This window comes from Microcaecilia unicolor, chromosome 5 (genome assembly GCF_901765095.1).
Source record: "Microcaecilia unicolor chromosome 5, aMicUni1.1, whole genome shotgun sequence".
Classification (NCBI taxonomy): Eukaryota; Metazoa; Chordata; class Amphibia; order Gymnophiona; family Siphonopidae; genus Microcaecilia; species Microcaecilia unicolor.
In genome coordinates, this window is record NC_044035.1 from 253,553,784 (window position 1) to 253,573,457 (window position 19,674).

A 19,674-nucleotide genomic window follows, 5' to 3' on the forward strand; every position below is an offset into this window, starting at 1 on the left:
TGGCTCCCAATCAAAGAACGGATCATCTTCAAAATTTGTACCCTGGTCCACAAAATTATCTACGGCATAGTCCCAGGCTACATGACAGACTTCATAGACCTACCAACCAGAAACAGAATTGGACCATCACGATCATACCTAAACCTACATTACCCAAATTGCAAAGGACTTCAATACAAAACAACTTATGCATTCTGCTTCTCCTACATAAGCGCACAACTATGGAATGGACTCCCAAAAGCTGAGAAATCAATCCATGACCACCTAAGCTTCAGGAAATCACTAAAAACCAATCTCTTAAAAAAGGCTTACCCCACCGATCCACCATAATCCCCCACACCCGCAACACCGCATAACCAATGATCATACAGGACAATATACAATCTTCATTTCCTTCGACCCTCATGGTGCCTGATACACACCTATCTCATTCGACCACAATATAACCTTGTATTTGTTATTAACCGACTTGGTGAATGCCTTTACGGTACTATGTAAGCCACATTGAGCCTGCAAATAGTTCGGAAAATGTGGGGTACCAATGTAATAAATAAATAAATACAACTAGGTATCTGTGATTCAGATGAAGCAGCCTGCCTTGATTGTAAGAGACTGAGGGCCATATGCACAAAAGTCCCCATTAAAAACCGTATGTGTTTATATCCTTGGTAAAACTTACCGATTTGGAAATAGCGAGCGATGCTCAAAGGAAATCGCATGCAAATGAGCTGACGCAATTTCAGCAAGCAGCTCGGTAGGGAAAGAGCCTAGCACATGTGTAGAACAGTCTCTTGGTAAGTGTACCTGTTCTGCGCATGTGCTTGAGCTGGTGTACTCTTTCCCCTGCAATACTTGCTCATGCCACTGTCCCCCTGACTCCTTTCCCTTGCAGTGCTCTGGTGCTGTTTTCACCTTTCTCCTGCAGCTTACTTGTCTTCCCTCTGCCCTCCATGAATTTGCTTGGGAATCTCCTTCTTGCTGAAAGCTCCCCACCCCCCCAGCTGTCATCATAGGGGCTTTCCTCAGCTGATTGGTTGTCTGCTTGTTTCTCCGCCGCCTCCTCCCCAGCTGACATCATAGCTGACATCACAGGGGAATTCCTCAGCTGACTGGCTGGCTGCTTGTTTCTCTACCACTAAGCTCTTCTCTGCTCTCTGACACTATTTGCTATTGAAAAAAATCTCCTTCTTGCTGAAAGCCCCCTCCCCCAGCTGTTTCTCTGCCCCTCTAAGCTGCTCTCTGACAAGTTTTGTTATTGAAAAATGCAAGCAGACTGCTCCTCCTAGAAGTCTCCTTCACACAATGACAGCTCCAGACCTGAGGGGCAATTTTAAACATTAAAGGTAGGTGGTCCTTTCTGTGCATCACTTGGCAATATCTGCACATAGCTTGAAATGCTCATGTATTACAATCAGCTCTTTGTAATACATTAGCATAGGATTATCACTAGCTGCTACCCCAAACCTTAAAAACCATGCAGAACCCTTTTGTGTAATAGATGCTGAATAGTGTGATCGCTAGACTGGCTAGAACCAGTTTAAATCAGACATTGCTAGCATAGTAAGCTTTGAGCATCGGCCCCTGAGTCTGATTTGATTGTGTGGACTTCAGCTGTCCAATGACCTCTGAAACCTAAGAGACCATTAGACTTGTCCTATATGGAGAAAGGCACAGGAATGACTTATACTTCCATGTTACTGCCAGGTCTGATTTATGTCTGTTAACTTTGAATTGCCTTATCTACAATGACTAATATCCTGGGCTCTCACATCCTGTCTTTTTTGTTTTTAATTAACAGTTTTTGTCAGCACAGAGTCAGATTCAAAACAAAAATACAGGCAATAGCCTCTAAATGTACAAACAAAATTACACACCTCCGTCTCCATTGCTGGTGCCAAGTGTCATGGTACCTGTGCTCTTTTTACCCCTTTTATCTGCCCCAGCATCATTCATCATGTCTGATAGAGTGAAAGGAAAAGGGGATGGGATTTGATATACCACCCTTCAGTGTCAAAGTGGTTTACATATTGGGGGGAAGTCTATAAATAGCCCCTAAAAAATCAGCACTAAAAATAAAAAGCACATAATGGTATTCTATAAACCGTGCCTAGTAAGTGCGATTTATAGAATAGCGCTTAAGCCCAGGGACCATGCCTACATTTAGGCATGGCCGTTTGCACCAACCAAAATGTGGTGCAAATGCCCATGCCTATATTTAGATGCAGAACACCATTATTTTATAATTACATAACTAAAAGTCACAACCCCAATCCACCCGTAATCCTCCCATTTCCACATGTAAAATTTACGTGCATACATGTTAATTGAATCTAATCAGTGCTGATTGCTTTTTTAAAAGCCTATTGTTATTCAATTAAATTGTTATTCAATTAAAATGCACACACAAATTGGGTGCACACCCAAGTTTGCATGCAAATTTCTTAGCACTTTTATAGAATTAGGGGTTCTTAGTTTGTACCTAGGGCAATGGAAAGTTAAGTGACTTGCCCAGAGCTGTAGTGGGAATTGAACCCAGTTCCCCTGGTTCTCAGGCTGCTGCACTACATCCTAGAGCCCCTATGAATTTCAAGGAGGCAATTTTCACTAGCCCATGTTGTAGTAAAACGATACTTTCTTACTTGCAAGTATTGTAGAAAATTTGCAAAGGAAGACAATATGGTTACCTTCCCATTGAAAACTGCCTATAAGGTGCGCAGGCACAAAAATATCCATATATTTTATACCTATTTTTATGAACGGCAGCAACGGGACAAAATACTATGCATGCATTTGAAAATCCAAATGTTACATGCATTGTTTACTTGCCCAACTTAAATGCATCCTAATAAATGTCTTTTTTATTTTAAAATATTATCTATTATTATTTATTTTACAGATTTAAGGCCCCTTTTACTAAACCGTGCTAGTGTTACATTCCATTTGCCTTGCCAGGAATCACTAGCACAGTTTAATAAAAGGGGCCCTTAATAACCAGTTTCCCATATTGAAATATGCCCAAAGCAATTTACAAAGTTAAAAATATGCACAGCACATGCCCTCTATTTTAAAAGCATCTTCACGTGTAAATAGCAGCATTCAGGGGCATAGCTGGGCTTCTGTTAAGGCATGTTATTTTACCACTAACTTGTGCTATTTTAGCACAGGTCCCATTTTATGTAATGAAACCTAGTTACTAATAACTAGGGCTAGCAGTAAAACGAAGATATTTACCTGTAGCAGGTATTCTCCGAGAACAGCAGGCTTATTGTTCTCACATGTGGGTCGACGACCGCGTTGGCCAAGGAATCGGCATTTTGCAAGCAAAATATAAACAAAGTTTTGCCAGAGTCTTCTGGCGCGCGTGCAGCGCACACCGTGCATGTGCGCCTCCTCAGTTTAATCTAAAAGCAAATAAAGAACTAACTCCAAAGGGGAGGTGGGCGGGTTTGTGAGAACAATCAGCCTGCTGTCCTCGGAGAATACCTGCTACAGGTAAGTATCTTCGCTTTCTCTGAGGACAAGCAGGCTGCTTGTTCTCACATGTGGGGTATCCCTAGCAACCAGGCTCACTCAAAACAATGAACATTGGTCAATTGGACATCACAACGGCGAGGACATAACATAGATTGACCTGAAACCATAAACAACTGAGAGTGCAGCCTGATACAGAACAAAAATGGGTCTAGGGGGGTGGAGTTGGATTCTAAACCCTGAACAGATTCTGCAGCACTGACTGCCCAAACCGACTGTCGCGCCGGGTATCCTGTCGAAGGCAGTAGTGAGATGTGAAAGTGCGGACTGATGACCACATCCGCAGCCTTGCAAATCTCCTCAATGGAGGCTGACTTTAAGTGAGCCACTGACGCAGCCATGGCTCTAACATTATGAGCCGTGACATGGCCCGCCAGAGTCAGACCAGCTTGGGCATAAGTGAAGGAAAAGCAATCTGCTAGCCAATTTGAGATAGTGCGTTTTCCGATGGCGACTCCCCCTCCTGTTGGGATCACAAGAAACAAACAAATAACTGGGCAGACTGTCTAAAGGACTTTGACCGCGCCACGTAAAAGGCCAATGCTCTCTTGCAGTCCAAGGTATACAAACTGCTTTCGCCTGGGCGGGTATGAGGACGGGGAAAGAAAGTTGGCAAGACAATTGACTGGTTTAGGTGGAACTCTGACACCACCTTTGGCAGGAACTTAGGGTGCTTGCGGAGGACTACTCTGTTGTGATGAAATTTGATATAAGGTGCATGTACTACCAAGGCCTGAAGCTCACTGACCCTATGAGCTGAAGTAACAGCCACCAAGAAAATGACCTTACAGGTCAAGTACTTCAGATGGCAGGTATTCAGTGGCTCAAAAGGAGCTTTCATCAGCTGAGTGAGAATGACGTTGAGATCCCATGACACTGGTGGAGGTTTGAAAGGGGGCTTTGACAAAAGCAAGCCTCTCATAAAGCGAACAACTAAAGACTGTCCAGAGATAGGCTTACCCTCTACAAGACAATGAAAAGCACTAATAGCACAGAGTTGCTCTTGAGACCAGACTCTGACAAGTGTAAGGTATTCAAGCAGGGTCTGTGTAGGACAAGAAAGAGGATCTAGGGCCTTGCTGTCACACCAGATGGCAAACCTCCTCCATTTGAAAGAGTAACACTTCTTTGTGGAATCTTTCCTGGAAGCAAGCAAGACTCGGGAGACACCCTCTGAAAGACCCAAGGAGGCGAATTCTAAGCTCTCAACATCCAGGCCGTGAGAGCAAGAGACTGGAGGTTGGGATGTAGAAGCGACCCCTCGTTCTGGGAGATGAAGGTTTGAAAACATTCCAATCTCCACAGTTCCTCTGAGGATAACTCCAGAAGATGAGGGAACCAAATCTGACGTGGCCAGAAGGGTGCAATCAGGATCATAGTTCCGCAGTCTTGCTTGAGTTTCAGCAAAGTCCTCCCACCAGAGGTATGGGAGGATAAGCATACAGAAGGCCTGTCCCCCAATCCAGGAGAAAGGCATCTGCCGCTAGTCTGTCGTGGGCCTGAAGCCTGGAACAGAACTGAGGGACCTTGTGATTGATCTGAGTGGCAATAAGATCCACCGAGAGGGTGCCCCACGCTCGGAAGATCTTGCGGACCTCGCCCATGTTCAGTGACCACTCGTGAGGTTGCATAATCCTGCTCAACCTGTCGGCCAGACTGTTGTTTGCGCCTGCCAGATAAGTGGCTTAGAGAAACATGTCGTGACGGCGTGCCCAAAGCCACATCTGAACGGCTTCCTGACACAGAGGGCGAGATCCGATGCCCCCCTGCTTGTTGGTGTAATACATGGCAACCTGATTGTCTGTCTGAATCAAAATGATTTGGTTGGACAGTCGATCTCTGAAAGCCTTTAGAGCGTTCCAGATCACTCAATTCCAGGAGGTTGATCTGCAGACCTTTTTCCTGAAAGGACCAGGCTCCCTGAGTGTGGAGCCCATCTACATGAGCTCCCCACACCAGGAGAGATGCATCCATCATGAGCACTTTTTGTGGTTAAGGAACTTGGAATAGTCACCCCAAAGTCAAATTGGATTGAATCGTCCACCACTGAAGAGAATTCCGAAAGTCAGTGGACAGTTGGATTACATCCTCTAGATCCCCCACAGCTTGAAACCACTGGGAAGCTAGGGTCCATTGAGCTGATCTCATATGTAGACGTGCCATGGGAGTTACATGAACTGTGGAGGCCCCATGTGTCCCAGAAGTCTCAACATCTGATGAGCCGTGACCTTCTGAGACACTCGAACCATGGACACCAGGGACAGAAGTTTGTCCGCCCTTGCCTCGGGGAGATAAGCTCAAACTGTTTGAGTGTTCAGGAGAGCTCCAATGAATTCCAATTTTTGGACAGGGGTGAGATGGGACTTGGGATAATTTATGACGAACCCCAGTAGCTCCAGCACCTGAATAGTCATTCAAATGGACTCCAGAGCATCTTCCTTCGAGATAAGAAAACACATGCACTCCTAGTTTGCATAGAGATGCTGAGACTACTGCTAGGCATTTTGTAAACACTCTGGGCACAGACTCTAGGCAAAAGGGCAGTACACGGTACTGAAAGTGCTGTGTTCCCAGCCGAAATCGAAGATACTCCTGTGAGCTGGAAGTATCGAGATGTGCATGTAAGCCTCCTTCAAGCCCAGAGAGCATAGCCAATCGTTTTCCTGAATCATGGGAAAAAGGGTGCCCAGGGAAACCATCCTGAACTTTTCTCGGAAAAGAGATTTGTTCAGGACCCTTAGGTCTAGGATGGGACACATTTCCCCTGTTTTCTTTTGCACAAGGAAGTACCTGGAATAGAATCCCAGCCCTTCTTCCCCTGGTGGAACCGGTTCGACCGCTTGGGCCTGTAGAAGGGCGGAGAGTTCCTCTGCAAGTACCTGCTTGTGCTGGGAGCTGTAGGACTGAGCTCCCGGTGGGCAATTTGGATGCTTGGATTCCAGATTGAGGGTGTATCCTAACCGGACAATTTGAAGAACCTACCGGTCAGAGGTTATAAGAGGCCACCTGTGGTGAAAAAACATTAACCTCCCCCCAACCAGCAAGTCGTCCGGTATGGACACGTTTACTGAGGCTATGGTGAACTGGATCCAGTTAAAAGCCCGTCCCTTTTGCTGGGGAGCCACAGTGGTCAGCCACATGCTGTTGATGAGAACGAGCGTGCTGGGACTAAGCCTGGGCAGGCTTCCGAGAAGCAGGAATATACCTACATCTAGCAAAGGAGTAGGGAGCACTCCTCTTCCCTCCAAAAAACCTTCTGGATGAGGAGGTAGTAGCAGAAGACGCCCGATGGGAGAGAGAATCCATAGCATCATTATGCTTCTGGTCAACTAGATCCTCTACTTTCTCACCAAAAAGGTTATCTCCCCCGACAAGGAACAGCCGCCATCCGCTGCTGGACTGAATGATCCAGGTCAGAGACACACAGCCATGAGAGTCTGCACATCACTATAGCTTGGGCAGCGATCCTGGATGCTACATCAAAAGTGTCGAATGTACCCCTGGCCAGGAATTTTCGATACGCCTTCTGCTGTCTGGCCACCTGGGGAAAAGGCTAGGCCTGCTCCGGAGGGAGTACATCGACCAAGCTGGACAGTTGCCTCACCGAGTTCCACAAGTGGACACTCGTGAAGAGCTGGTAAGTCTGGATCTTGGCAGCGAGCTGGTGGAGGGGAAGGATCAGAGGGAATGCCATAGGACTCGTCAGAAGAAAAGTACCTGAGATCTCCCTCTTCCTCCCATGAACGCTCATCTTCAGTATCGGACAAGACATCCCTCAGAGCAGTCGGAAACTGAACCTGCCTTGACGCCGAGAAGAAGCGACGTCCTTGATGGTGGTGCTGAGAAGTCGACGCCTGCCTGGACTGCGGTGAAGCTTCTTCCACTGATGTCGAAGTGCAGTCGACCTGGGTATTCCCCATGCACAAAAGGAATACATGTCTTTGGGGGGAAAAATATTCTTGTTGAGTTTTACACCAGCTCAGAGCCATGCACAAGGTTTTAAAAAGAGATCCTTTCAGTAATAGCTTTACACAAGGGGTTACGGTAGTCGTTTTCCTTAATACCTCATTTTTTTTGTTACATTTGTACCCCGCGTTTTTCCCACTCATGGCAGGCTCAATGCAGCTTACATGGGGCAATGGAGGATTAAGTGACTTGCCTAGAGTCACATTGTTTATTCCTCCTCTAAAATGAAACCAAATTAAAATTGTGGTCTTTCTACTTAATGACTTGGATTGGCCACTGTTGGAAGCAGGATACTGGGCCAGATGGACCACTGGTCTGACCCAGTATGGCTATTCTTATAGGTGGTTACTACAATCAAATACCAGAGCCAAGCAAAGGATCAAAATACTACCTAAGCCTATCAATATCTAAATCCTTTGATCTCTATTTGGCGTATTGTTGCTAGATGTTTTAAAAAAATGGAGGAAAAGCCTCAAATATACATAAGTAACTCCATTAATAACAGCACAACAGCTTTCAACTTCATGGAGTACTCCCTCTCATCATTGGCATAAAAACCTCCATGTATTCTTTACATGTAACTCCATTAATAATAGCACAACGGCTTTCAACATCATGGAATACTCCCTCTCATCACTGGCATAAAAACCTCTATGTATTCTGCAAATAGGTGGGAAATGTGGGGTATAAATGTAACAAATAAATAAATCTTGAGACAAAAGTCTTGTTAATTAATCATTTTTAATTTTTACTTTTTAACAATTTTATTAATGACTCAGTATAAACAATACAATATGCGTAAGTCATATACAAAACACAACCTGAACAGATACATGATCGATCACCATGACAAAAACATTGATCGTCACATTTTTCCCCTCAATAACTCCCACCCTGCCTCCCCCTTACCCCCATCCTCCCTCCCAACCCCGCCTTACCCCTCTAAAGTTCTCCCCCCTCCCCCCATACCCCCCCCTTCTCTACCCCATTCCAGGCAGCAACATGTCTCCATTAACCCATGGAAATTGATACTGTATTAACCAAGTCTCTTAGCTATCTTGGCTGGATCCAGGCTTAGTCGGTTTAAAATGGAACTTCGGGCCCTAGGGGCCAGAATATTAATATACGGTTCCCAAGTCAGGTAAAATTTACGTTGTGTTTTAGGTTTGTAGTAGGAATCTCTCAACTCTAATAGTAACAGCGGGTGCCACCTATTGCGCCATTGCCAAAACGATGGCGCTTCTAACTGTGTCCAGTTAACTAAAATGCATTTCTTCCCCACTACACATGCTTTATAAATTAGCAGATTATAATAGACAGTACTGTTTCCCCTCAGTAGGTCGACCCCCAGAAGGGCCGTCTCCGGCGTTAATGTCACCCTCCGCCCCAGGACATCCCCTAAGAACTTCGCTATTTGCTCCCAGTATTTGGATATCTCTGGGCAAGCCCACATTGCATGATAATAATTATAAAGGGGCGCCCCACATCTGCAACAAGTAGACGAATCCGCACTGCCCATGTGATATAATCTCGACAGTGAGGTGTACGCCCTGTATATACTGCGTCCCTGACACTCCCTCAGTTCCGCACTACTAATTTTTTCTTTTATTTGCCTCATACTACTCAGCAATAAGCTGATACTAATTTGTTTCTGTATGTCTACTGTCCACTTTCTGGCCAGCTTTTCAAGGTTCTTTTTTGGTCGACTTACTAGCAGCCTTTTGTATAACATTGAAATAGAAATTGGATCTGTTGTTGGCACTTCGAATAGTTCATTGAATTTGGAGGCCACATCAACTTCCAAAAGGTGTGTAGGCAGTGCGCGAATGTAGTGGGAAACCTGTTTAAAGGCATATATCTCTGCCCATGTATTAGAGTCTAGGTTCAAGGAGTCCATGGACTTAAGGCGCCCCTCCCTGTCTACAAAATCATCTACCATATGAAGCCCTTTATCCCCCCATCCCCTGAGACGCTTATTCTCTAGCCCTGGTTTAAAGGCTCCGTTACCTCTTATGGGCAAAAGTCTACTAACATGTGCATCAAAGGACCAAAGCCTCGCTATCTCTCCCCACATCAGCCGCAGCGGTTTTATCAAGATACTTCTACGTATATAAGTAGGCAGATCCGAAGCTTCAGCCTGTAAGACATAGTTAAAATGCAAAGGACGCATCCAATCTGCCTCCATCTGCAGCGGAGTGTGACGCGAATCTCCCTTCAACCAGTCTCCCAGGTGTCTTACCATGCAGGCTCTATTATACCACCATAAGTTCAAAATTCCAAAACCTCCTGTATTCCATCCATCCATCATACTGCTCATACTAATCTGCGGCCTTTTCTTATTCCAAAAAAATTTTGATAGCAGGCCAAGCAGTTTTTTCCAATCACCTTTTGTGAGGCTTAGTGGCAGAGTCTGAAAATAATAAAGCCACTTGGGAAAAATGATCATATTGAACAATGCAATTCTACCCAAAAGCGACACCGGCAGCCCTCCCCATCGACCCAGAAGTAGCTTGGTAGCTGAAAACAACTTGCTGATGTTCAATTGATACAGTCTCCTCGGATCACCCGGCATTTGTATACCTAGATATTTAAATACTTCTTCTGTTCTTTTCAATGGACAATTAAGCTGCGACCACTCTGCATCAGACATATATAAGGTCTGAGCCTCGGACTTATCCAGATTAAGACGAAAGCCTGAATATTCCCCAAACTCTACAAATATCTCCAAAAGCGCTGTCAAGGACGTCCGAGGCTCCTGCAATACCACCAATAAATCATCTGCAAAGGCTGCCAGTTTAAATTGTTCCCGGCCCACCTCTACCCCCCTCACCTCCGCCATATTCACAATATCTCTAACCAGGGGATCCATAACCAAAACAAATAGAAGGGGGGAAAGGGGGCAGCCCTGTCGTGTACCTCTCTCTATTGGAAACAAGTCGGAAACTATACCATTAACCACTACTTCTGCCACAGGCGCCTGATATAAAGCCTTAATGGCTTCCACTAAATAACCTCTTATCCCATAGGCCTCCAATGTCTCATACATAAAGGACCAATTGACCTGATCAAATGCTTTTTCAGCATCGAAACTCACCAACAGTGCTGGCCTGGGGTCCCTATGTATGGCCTCTAGAGCTAATAGAATCTTCCTCATATTACATGCTACTGATCTCTCTCGAACGAACCCAACCTGCGGCTCCACTATCAGGGATGGCAGAACTCTAGCCAGCCGATTCGCCATGATTTTAGCAATCAGCTTTGTTTCGAACGGTAATAAGGAAATAGGTCGATAGGAGCCCGCTCTATCTGGATCTCGACCTGGCTTAAGCAGCACAATTATTTGCGCTTTCCTCAAAGTGTCCGGCAATGTTCCTCTCTGTATTATGGTGTTAAACACCACAGTTAGGCAGGGGACTATGTCATTTATCATCAGTTTGTAGAATTCGGACGTATATCCATCTGCCCCCGGTGATTTGCATAAAGGGCTATTTCTAATACACCATCTCACTTCCTCCTCATTAATCTCAGCATTCAGCATTTCTCTTTGCGTTTCTTGTATTTGAGGTAGCTCCTGACCTGCCAGGTAAGAAGCCGCCTCAAGCCCGGTGTCAGCCGGTGCTGCATATAGCTGGGCATAAAAGTTTTTGAACACTGTGTTAATATCTGCGTTAGTGTGGGAATAAGAACCCTGTTCCGTCACTATTCTGACTACACATCTGCGCCCTCCCACCTGATTAACTAGTCGTGCCAACATTCGACCCTGTTTATTAGCGTGTTTATACAGCTGAAAGCGAAAATAAGTCAGTGATTTTTGTGTTTTTGCCTGGATCAATTGGTTTAATTCCACTTGCGAGGCCAAAAGTTTGGTCTTATTCCCTACTGTCGGTACACGCCCATATTGCTGTCTATCCCGTCTCACTTGGAGCTCAAGCCGTGCCAATTCTGCATCTTTTGCTCTCTTTTGATACACCGAGTATGAGATAATATGTCCCCGCAAAACCGCCTTTGCTGCCTCCCAAAATAGAATCGGGTCCCTAATGTAACTTTCTTGATTGCAGTCTACATATTCTCCCCATTTTTCCTTCATAAACAGAAAGAATTTAGGATCGTGATATAATGCTCTGGGAAATTTCCATTGGAACCCTGTCTTTTCCTCCCTACTCCAATCCAGTACCACCCAAATCATCGCGTGATCAGACACTTCAGTAGCACCAATCTCTGCCTGTTGTAGATTAGACGAAATCTTCTCTGATATTAGTAAATAATCTATGCGGGACTGTGTGCCGTGTGCTCTAGATAAATGCGTAAAGTCCCGTGTACTAGGGTGTAGCAAGCGCCATGAATCCACCAACTCCAGTTCAGAACAAACCCAAGGAACTCCTCTAGTAAGGTTCACCGGAGAGGCCCTTATGGATCCAGTACTGTCCATCAAAGGATCCGCTACCAGATTAAAGTCCCCTCCTACTATAATTGGGGTCTGATCAAAGACGTGTATCTGTTTAAGAAGTCTCTGGAAGAATTGTTTATCATATTGGTTAGGCGCGTACAGGTTGACCAGCAATAGCGGTTTGTTATTTAAAGTAATGTGCTGAATTATGTACCTGCCCTTATTATCCACAATTCTATCATGTAAAACATATTGCAACCCTTTCCTGAACAGTATAGCTACTCCTGCCTTCTTATTGTGTGCAGGACTGTCCACCAGTTCCTGCACCCACCACTTACGTAATTTCTGATGCTCAGTTGCAGTTAAGTGGGTTTCTTGTAACATAACAATATTAGCTTTTTGCCTATTTAATGCCTGTAGTAGCTTAGCACGTTTAATTGGCGATGATATGCCACCAACATTCCACGATATTATTTTAACCATTGCATCAAACCACTAATGTTTTCGCTATTGTGCTGATATGTTGGACCTTTGGGGGAAGTGTCCCAGCTCACCTCCCCCTCCTCCTTATCCTGCCTAGTTATCCCATTGGATTCTCCAGTTTCCATTTGTCCAAATAGCCCGCTGCCTGGAAGAATTCCCCCCCTTTCCCCATCCCCTTTGCTCTCCCCTATCCATCCCCCCCTTCCCCTCTCCCATCTTCCCATTTGAGCTCCTAATCAAGCTCGTCACGCGTTGGCACCTCATTCCCTCCCTTCAGAAATCCATAAGACTCAGTTCAGCCAAATAATATATTCTAACTTGGATCCCCCGTGACATTATGACCCAAGCTCGTTACTCATACCAGTGGTACTCTTACTAGTCACGGGGTTTCTCCACAAAGAGTGCAAGCACTGGTTATATCAGTGAATCTAACAATACAGTTAGTCCATTAGAACCAAATAATGTCTCATTTCTGCCTTCTGCAGAGAACTATTGAGGTATGAGAAGGTGATTTTTGTGTGATAATGAAAAAGAGAAAAGGAAGAAAAAAAAAAAATGCTTCTTGTGTTCACCAGGTTCTTTATGAACATATAACATATATGAAACATTTACTCTCCTTGGCTAACCTGTACATATTTGATTAATTGTATGTGAAATAATCAGTTCAAAAGATCAATCCATGACCATAAAACTCAGGCTGCCCGAGTAGCGCAGGCCGCTTTACTGTGGTTGAAATTGGAACATAACATTAACATTATAATATTAACATCATAACATTACCCCAACTGTAGTTAGAAATCTTACTTGTTAAGTCTCACTCATATGCTGACCATTGTGAGACGGAGTATCAGGACTCCCTTTACGAAAGTGAAGTCCTTACACATTTGCTTTATCAGTGCATGTGCAGACCTTCCTAATCGTACTTATAAAGTATTACCCATCAAAACCCACCGTTATTCAATTATCCGTGTCTCTCAGGTGCTTAATAAACTAACAGGATGGCTGCCATATTAAACACTTCTATTAACTATTCGGCAGCATATCATATTATTCTGTAGCAAAGTACTGGTGATGTTTTATATTTCCTATGCCTGTCCGACATCAAACCTGACGTTTCCCGCCTTCACGCTCTGCAAACAGCTCGTCACTCCGTTGTGGCAGATGATATGTTTTTAAGCAACTCTTTAGCCGCTTCCACCGTCTCCAGGGTTTTTTCTGTACCATTCTGAAAAACTTTCAGCGTGGCTGGATAAAGTAAAGCAAATTTTATCTTCCGAGTATGGAGTTCTGTACACACAGGTGCAAAAGCTCGTCTTGCCGCTGCCACTTTCGATGAATAATCTTGAAAGCATAAGATGCGCTTTCCATCATGTTGCAGCTGCAGTCCAGATCTAAGCGCCTTCACAATTGCCTGCTTATGGCCATAGTGTAGGACTCGCAAAATCACAGCTCGCGGCCTATCTCCCACAACTCTCCTCGGCCCTCAGCGGTTCTTGCAAATTGTTGAGCTGCAACTCTTTAGGCAGCCAACGCTCCAAGTAATCCACAAGCTCCGAGTCCTTAAGGTGTTCCGGGAGGCCAATAAGTCTAAGATTGTTGCGTCTCGACCTATTTTCTAGGTCGTCAAGTTTTTGCTCCAGATCACTCACTTTAGAGCGCATGGCTTCCGCTGGTTCCACGGCCTCCGTCATGCGGTCTTCAAGATCGCTAATCCGCTGTTGCATCTGATCAAGGTCTAAATGGAACCCATCGAGTCGTTCGTGTGCAGCTTCAGCCCTATCATACAGAGCCTGTAATTTTTTATCTAAAGCGGCTTCCACCGCCGCTGTGACTTCCGCCGTTATTTCAGCCGTCCATGCTGAACACCCCGTGCTGGTCGGCTGCCCCGATATCTCCGCCATTTTAGAGTCAGGTACCTTGATCTTCTCCTTCTCTTTCTTTTGTGATTTCGTGGCCATCGCAACACTCTCTGTAAATATAATTTACTCTGCTTGCTTATCGCTTATTCCCCCTCTCTCTTCTGATAAAAAATCCTCTGATAAGGCTGATTATAGCAAGGTTTTAGGGAGGAAATGTGGGAGCTCCGCTTTCCAGCGTCTTCACTCCTCCATGGCACCACGTGACCTCCTAATCATTTTTAATTTTTAAACAAGAACTTAACTTTGCAGTTGCACAATCTCTTTTGTCTCCCCAAGGCCAACAATGGCCAAGGTTTCGGGTTCTACTTCAGGGTCCGCGGTTCACTCGACTGTTTCACTCCTGCAAACTCCTCCTCTGTCCGGTGCTCGTCTCAAACATAATGCCAATGATGAGAGGGAGTACTCCATGAAGTTGAAAGCCATTGTGCTGTTATTAATGGAGCTACTTATGTATATTTGAGGCTTTTTCTCCATTTTTTAAAAACATCTAGCAACAATACACCAAATAGAGAGATCAAAGGATTTAGATATTGATATTCTTATAGGTGGCACACATGTGTAGGTTTGTAAAAAGGATAGCTACATGTTGAAGCTGTGAAATTGCCACATCCATGTGGAAGCTGCCATGGTCATGCCATTCATTTTATCCATTTCAATAGTTCTAAAATTGCTGCTTCTGTTGTATATGCTGGCAAATATGTGCAGTCCAGCAGGTAGTTTAGAAAAGGTTTTTTTTATTAGGAGAACTTCTGAACTGAGTATCTGCTGACCCAACACCTCAATTCCAGTCTCTACATTCTATATAAAATGAGCCTTTATGTATATTAAAACATACACAGACAGCAGCAAACTAATACTCCCTTCTCTTCTACTCCTTCACTTTCCTACTCAACTATTATCCACACAAAGAAACAGCCATGTTTTTAATGGCTTATGGAAGGTTTTACAATCCACTTTCATGTCTTATATTCCTGGCAAGCTGTTCCATGCCTTTACCACTGCTACTGAGAAACCTGTGCATATTTTTAGCCACTCTAAGGGGACAATTTTCAGTCATGATATTCTAGCTGGGTAGTTAGTTAATCTGGCTAAATCTGTTTAAAAACTGTACTCCAAATTGGGTGCTGGGATGAGATGAAATCTGGCATAATTGATCACAAAACTTAATGCATCTAAGCAAGTTATTATGAGAAGTCTGTAGAAAGCTCCATAGCACACAGCATGGAGGAAGGAGACAGAAATAAAAAAAAAAACAACAAAATATATAATGAACAATTTTTCTCTGTTTCCTCCTAGTATTTAATTATAATATCAGTATAATTTGCATATCACTCTCTATTAAAGATATAAAATGTTGAAGGTATATCATTTACTGCTCTTTTTTATGATAACATGTGAATGATCTCAGGACTCACCATCCTAATGTAGCTCTTATCTGATCTATTTCATGATTTGTCCATGTTCCCAGTGGCCTCTGAAGGTTTACTTGCCCTCTCTACAGCACAGGTCTCTTTTAGTACTGCCTCAGTCTCATCATGGATGATACGATGTGCCGCATAAATGTGCTTCGTTTGGGACTGCCTTACTGTTAGAGTGGACAACAACATCATAATGTTAGTAGTAATTTTGTAGAGTTAGTTTCATGGTTTATATGCCATCAAAAATTGATTAGTACCATTTTAGCTTTGTTACCGACAGTTGGGAAAGCATTATGAATAAATACAAATTTGCCATAAAATAGAATGGTTGGGGAAAAACATATAAAGCAATACAAATCTTTTAAACTTTAGACACAACAGTTTCCTTTTTCTCTTTTGAGTTTCTAATTCCAGGATTTTACTAAAAGATATCTGAGCTACTGCTGCCTATACTGCAACCTTTCTATCTAACTTAGGGCTCCTTTTACTAAGCTACTGTAGAAAGTGGCCTTAATGTGACTTTAGAAAGTGGCTTTTATCATGTGGCCATTAAAAAATGTAGCATGTGAGCACTTACTGACACCTATTTTGTAGGCAGTAAGCAGTGGCATAGCTATGGGGGCCTAGGCCCCCCCCCCAAAATGGATCCAGGGCCCCCGGTTTGGCTGGCGGGGGTCCCCAACCTCCACCAGCTGAAGTGTTTCTCCAGCACTGCTCTCCTTACATTGCCTGCCCTGCTTACCTCTCGTCGCGTCCATGTTTGGATTTAGTGAAACTGAGCATGCATGACACTTTGCGCATATTCCATTTCATTAAAATTGAGCACGTGCAATGTGAGGGGAAGAAGGACGGGCAATTTAAGGAAAGAAGCGCTGGCAAAATGCTTCAGCTTGAGGGGGGGAGCGGTGGGGAGGTGGGCCAAAATGTGCCCCCCACTTTGGCCTCTGGCCCCCCCCCCACTTCGAGGTCTAGCTATGCCCCTGGCGGTAAGGGCTCATGTGCTAATCTTGCGCTAATCAGCTAGTGTGTGGTAATGCAGATGTACTAACCGATTAGCTCAGAAATACCGTCTTTGCCCCCAGACACAACCCCTCTGCAGAAATATTTAAACATTTTTCTTAGCGCGCAGTTTCCATACACAGATTAGGAACTGTGGCTTAGTAAAAGGACCCCTTAGATACCTGGAGTGGATGGAGCTTCTGTGGGTAGTGAACACTGGTTTGCAGGGAAATTTGGTGACTATTTTGTGATAGAAGAGAATTATAGATTTATTGACAAATTCTATGTTTTTATTTATTACATTACACTTAGTCTTGCATTCTGTAACAACCTCTACAGTTTCATGCGAATCACAAAGCAACAAGAAGACCAGCACATTTAACTGGGAATATACATTAATCAGCCTAACATACTAAACTGCAAATTAACCCACAGTTTACCTAAACAATACAGTTTTAAGGGGTCCTTTTACTAAGCTGCAGGAAAAAGGGCCCTGTGGTAGCGGCAGGGACCGTTCTTCCAGTGTGCCAGGGCCCTTTTTACCACAGCGGGTAAAAAGCCCCTAAAAGAAATGGCCATGTGGGAAGAGCCCAACCATCCAGAAGGCTTCAAATAAGTTTATCATATCTCTCAAGGTGTAAATGTGGCAACTGTCACATACCACGTATACACCATTACATTGAACATGGAAGCTATCGAGGAGATTGGATATTTTTACTATTTTGGATTTTAAGCATTCCATATGACTATGATTAAATCATCACGAGAGATATACCTTTCTATGCATTACAAATGGAATTTATTTGTAAGTCATTTTTTAATGCTTTGAGTATTTCATCTCAGCTGCAATTTTATTGCTTAAGACCCTTTTTAAAAAGTACATCACAGATTCTCCCATAATCTTAATTCTCAAAATATATATAAATCTTTGTCTATTTTCTGGCACATCACCATTAGACTTCCTGAGACACATCATTCATGTTGCACTAGTAAATCATTACATGTTTTTTTCTTATCTTCAAAGTACTGTTGCATCGTATTTTCTTTACACTTACATGTTGTTATAATCTTAGTAAATTTTATATAAATGCTTTCACACACCATGAGCCATTCTTGTTCTTCACATTCAATTTTAAATGATATCTGCAGTATATATTTTGTCATCTACAACTTTTTCTCACATATATGCCCCGACATATTAAACATTAGCATCTATCACCCAGATTAGCACTACTACTACTACACATTTCTATAGCACCTCCTAGCTTGCTCATCTGTCTTGTTACAGGCTGGATCAGTAGCTCTTAACTTACCCATCCCACTGTATACCACACCAAAAACGGCCTATTGTTGTTCATTGTTATACTGTTGGTCACTGATACTTCTTGGCCATTGTAAGTATACTGTACAATATTAAGACATACACAACTTGGCCACTGCTATCTCATTTAAACCATTGTTACAATGTAAGCTTCACACGCTGCCACTGTTGCTATTGTTAATTGTTAACTGTCTACTGGTTGCTTTGTCTACGGTAAACTGTTTACTTTTGTTACTTTTAATTATTGTTTATTTGCTACTTTGTTTATTGTTATCTGTAAACTCATTGTTACAACTCACTGTTACTGTAAATTTTGTTAGGATGTAAGCCACACTGAACTGAACATGTTTTGGAAAATGTGGGATAAAAGAATGAATAAACGAAATGAGATGAAAAATCTACATGTCATTCACCAACATAGTACAATAAACTATTCAAAAAGTATTATTCAGAAGGCAGCATCTTATGATGCTCATCTTCACTTCCTTAGACATTTTTTTAGCAGCATGGTTTTTAGCTTTTGATTATTTTATATAAATGTTTTTGTATCTTATAAGCTATTAATGCCTTTCACATCTAATGTCAAATTACATGCAGTATATAACTGTCATCTATTTTTACATATTATCACATACACTAGTGGTACTTATACTTCATTCCGTTGCAATGCACATTCAATACACTTTACAGGTTTTTTATTCATAAAGCATTTTCATTATAAACCTACCCTTCTTTCCCATATGATCAAAAGACTAATAAGTTTTTTCATTTCAAAACAACACTCTTTGTGCTATTTTCCTGGAATTACCCATAGGAAAATTATACATTTTTCAGGTATGTTTACATTTATTGCCTTGGGTGAATCTCTTCATAAAGGTGGTTAATAAATCCCAATCAATAAATAAATACATTTATTGATTTGCCATATATTTTAAAATTAGGTCAGTTTGATACATTACAAATATCTTAAACATACATTTACAAATGAATTGTTTTATATTACTGACTTTTATATCTTCATATATTTTCCCCTATTGACTTAAGGTTGACAGACTCATTTAAAGATTTTATATGTATGTCTTTATACATAATCCTTTGTTTTTATACTACATGTTTTATATTGCATTGTGTGGAGGAGTAGCCTAGTGGTTAGGGTGGTGGACTTTGGTCCTGGGGAACTGAGGAACTGAGTTCGATTCCCGGCACAGGCAGCTCCTTGTGACTCTGGGCAAGTCACTTAACCCTCCATTGCCCGCCGCATTGAGCCTGCCATGAGTGGGAAAGTGCGGGGTACAAATGTAATAAAAATAAAATATTATATTATATATATATATATATATATATATTTACTTCATATATTTTTTATATGTAATCTTTGTTATGCAAACTTATTATATAATTTCATTTTCATTGCTATGCTGATCTCATTGCTATGTCGTTTAGCTTTCACGGACTCCTGATACAGGTGTTAGTGTGCAAAATGGCCCATGTCGAGTCCACATATACCCAATCAGAGATCTACATGATACCACAAGAGCAAACTATTTTGTGTGGGATCACCTACTGTTTGGTCATTCCCACTGTTTTTTTTCCTAAATCGAGATAGCACGTTATATAGAATTACCCACTTAGCATGTATACATTCAATGA

At 42.8% G+C, this 19,674-nt stretch overlaps 1 protein-coding gene across 1 annotated transcript in view; it reads right to left on the minus strand.

The window, feature by feature from the left end:
- The window catches only part of MAATS1 (MYCBP associated and testis expressed 1), a 171,385-nt gene that overhangs the window by 13,719 nt on the left and 137,992 nt on the right, over positions 1-19,674 (minus strand). The window contains exon 17 of the mRNA XM_030203997.1: positions 15,702-15,871. Within this exon, the coding sequence (XP_030059857.1) occupies positions 15,732-15,871 (140 nt within the window). The 3' untranslated portion in view covers positions 15,702-15,731. The remainder of the gene's footprint in view (positions 1-15,701; positions 15,872-19,674) is intronic.